Raw genomic sequence first — 2,857 nt, forward strand, 5'->3', positions numbered from 1 at the left:
TTCAGGGTCAGGGGTTTGATAACCAGAGTGTGTGTGTGTGTGTGTGTGTGTGTTTACCTGTTCTCCAGGCCACACCAGCCACAGTGGGCGTCGCCTGCTTGTAAACAGCTGCTGCAGCTCCTCCACTGGTCACAGACGGCCACTCTGACCTTCAGCATCTACACACACACAGGAGACGGACAGTGAGGTCCAACCACACAGACGTGAGACCAGAACTACACCTCACTGGATCGAAGGACCACAGACGAACTACTGACGTCGTTAGTCATGTGACCTGACACCATGACTGGTCCTTCATGTTGTTGTTGTTGTTGTTGTTGTTGTTGTTTCTTCAGGTCGTTCATCAGCAGCAGCTGTGTCTTGTTAACAGGAGGAGTTTGAATCAATCCCAGCTGACAGCTTACAGAAGGGGGCGACACTGTGGTCAGATCAACATCCATCACAGCGCCACATACAGATGAAAACAAGCATTAACGCCTGTGTTTACATCCATGATTTATCAAGAGTCCTGAGTGGAACTAATCTGCTGGATCCTGCTGCTTCATCACGTGGATGATTGATAGAACCTGGACGGCAGGTTGTCAGACTGCACCGCAACAAACTGCCCCCGGGGGAATAAATGAGGGTGAGTTGAGTTGTTTTGTGTCACAACATTTTAGCTCTTTATTAATGTCACAGGTAAAAATATCCTTTAAACTGTCAACTGCCCTGAAGTTCAACAAAAAGGTGGCGAAACCTGTGGCTGAGGGTGTGACTTATTTACCAGTCAAGAAAATGTCCGACTCCCCCACAGGCCAAAAATCACCAGAGCTAACGTTAGCTACAACAGTCCTGGTACAGAGTACCACAGAGTACAGTCAAATGTTGAATATAATGTATTGTACTGTGAGTTTGTAGTACTGTGGTCTGTACTGTAGTAAACTGGTGAAAAATACACAGAAAAAAAAACATTTTGTTCTGTAACTTCCTCTCTGAGTTAAATAAACAAAAAAATTCTTACGTGGTGTGATGTCATGAGATACAGGAAGTTCCTGTCATTGGGGTCAAAGGTCATGGTGTGGTGAACAGCCTCATTGGCTGGCAGCTTCAGGGTCCACTGATTGCCCAAGGTCATGTTGGCTGAGAAGATCAGCTGTGGAAAAGTAAGAGAGAAATCATCATCATCATCATCATCATCATCATCGTCTGTCCACCCAGACAGCCAGGAGGGGGCGCAGCAGAGCACGAACAGAAATGATGAAGTGATAAATAACAGTGAAGTGAAGCAGAGTCTGAGCGGAGGAACAGAAAACAGAGTGAAGTGAGGAGCAGGGGAGGACACACACCAGTGGGTGAGATAAAGAGTGAGGGAGGGGGAGGATGGGAGTCAGCTGACGGGGGAGGAGAGACTTCATTAAAAACAGCGTGTAATTACAAACTCCTCTCTCTTAACTCAATCTGTTTGGACGGAGCAGAGTCACACTCTGAACACAACCACATTACACACACACTAACAGCACCATTAACCCCTGTAACAGCTCTGTCCTCAGGGCACGTGCACACACACACACACACACATATACAGGCCCTGCTGCCACACACAGCCTTAAACACACACACACAGAGAGAGAGAAGACCAACAACGTCACTTTGCCCTGAGGTCATAGGAAACAACACGTTTCCAGTCCACATATAACGTGGTTGACCCACACACACACACCATCACACACACACCATCACACACACTCACTCACAAGACACAAACAGCCCATAATCACAGGCTGGACATTCATGTGGGTAAAAACACAAAATCACTGGAAACAAAGTTACACACCTGAAAACACACTCCAACCTGCAATCAACACACACACACACACACACACACACACACAGATCAGTGATCATCCCAGACAGGACTGGTCAAAGCAACTAAGAAGGCATCAAACCTTTGACCTCTGACCTCCACCCTACACTCCTGTCAGTCTCTCCTCCACCTCTGAGCTCCAGCTTCTACCTGTCTCCTCCCTCACTCTCTCACTCTTCACCATCCTTGTTCTCTCTCTCTGACATTCTCTCTACTTCCTGTCGTGGCCTGACTCCACTTCCTGTCGTGGCCTGACTCTACTTCCTGTCATCTCCTGACTCTACTTCCTGTCATCTCCTGACTCTACTTCCTGTCATCTCCTGACTCTACTTCCTGTCGTGGCCTGACTCCACTTCCTGTCGTGGCCTGACTCTACTTCCTGTCATCTCCTGACTCTACTTCCTGTCATCTCCTGACTCTACTTCCTGTCATCTCCTGACTCTACTTCCTGTCATCTCCTGACTCTACTTCCTGTCATCTCCTGACTCTACTTCCTGTCGTGGCCTGACTCCACTTCCTGTCGTGGCCTGACTCCACTTCCTGTCATGGCCTGACTCCACTTCCTGTCGTGGCCTGACTCCACTTCCTGTCATGGCCTGACTCCACTTCCTGTCGTGGCCTGACTCTACTTCCTGTCGTGGCCTGACTCCACTTCCTGTCGTGGCCTGACTCCACTTCCTGTCATGGCCTGACTCCACTTCCTGTCATCTCCTGACTCCACTTCCTGTCGTCTCCTGACTGATTTTTCTTTGTGACTCTGGTACATCAGTTGTTGCCTCACGCCTCCTCCCTCTGCTGGTGAATGTTTTTCACACCTTTAAACACCACAGTAGAGTTTTCTCCACTCGTCACCACAGTCAGTTTAACGAGGGTTAAAAATGAGCGTCTGTTAACGAAGAGACTTTTACTTCCTGTCTCACAGCAGTTTGAACAAGTCAGAAAAAAAACATCCAAAAACCAATTACTGCTCAGCTGGGGTTTACACACAGGAGAGAAACAAAGAGCTCCTTTAGT

At 48.1% G+C, this 2,857-nt stretch overlaps 1 protein-coding gene across 1 annotated transcript in view; it reads right to left on the bottom strand.

The window, feature by feature from the left end:
- The window catches only part of plxnd1 (plexin D1), a 58,247-nt gene that overhangs the window by 50,694 nt on the left and 4,696 nt on the right, over nucleotides 1-2,857 (bottom strand). The window contains exons 3-4 of the mRNA XM_025059168.1: nucleotides 1,001-1,132; nucleotides 58-158 (exon numbers count right to left, since the gene is read on the bottom strand). Of these exons, the coding sequence (XP_024914936.1) occupies nucleotides 58-158; nucleotides 1,001-1,132 (233 nt within the window). The remainder of the gene's footprint in view (nucleotides 1-57; nucleotides 159-1,000; nucleotides 1,133-2,857) is intronic.

Source organism: Cynoglossus semilaevis, chromosome 10 (assembly GCF_000523025.1).
Source record: "Cynoglossus semilaevis isolate Cse_v1.0 chromosome 10, Cse_v1.0, whole genome shotgun sequence".
NCBI classification, from domain to species: Eukaryota; Metazoa; Chordata; class Actinopteri; order Pleuronectiformes; family Cynoglossidae; genus Cynoglossus; species Cynoglossus semilaevis.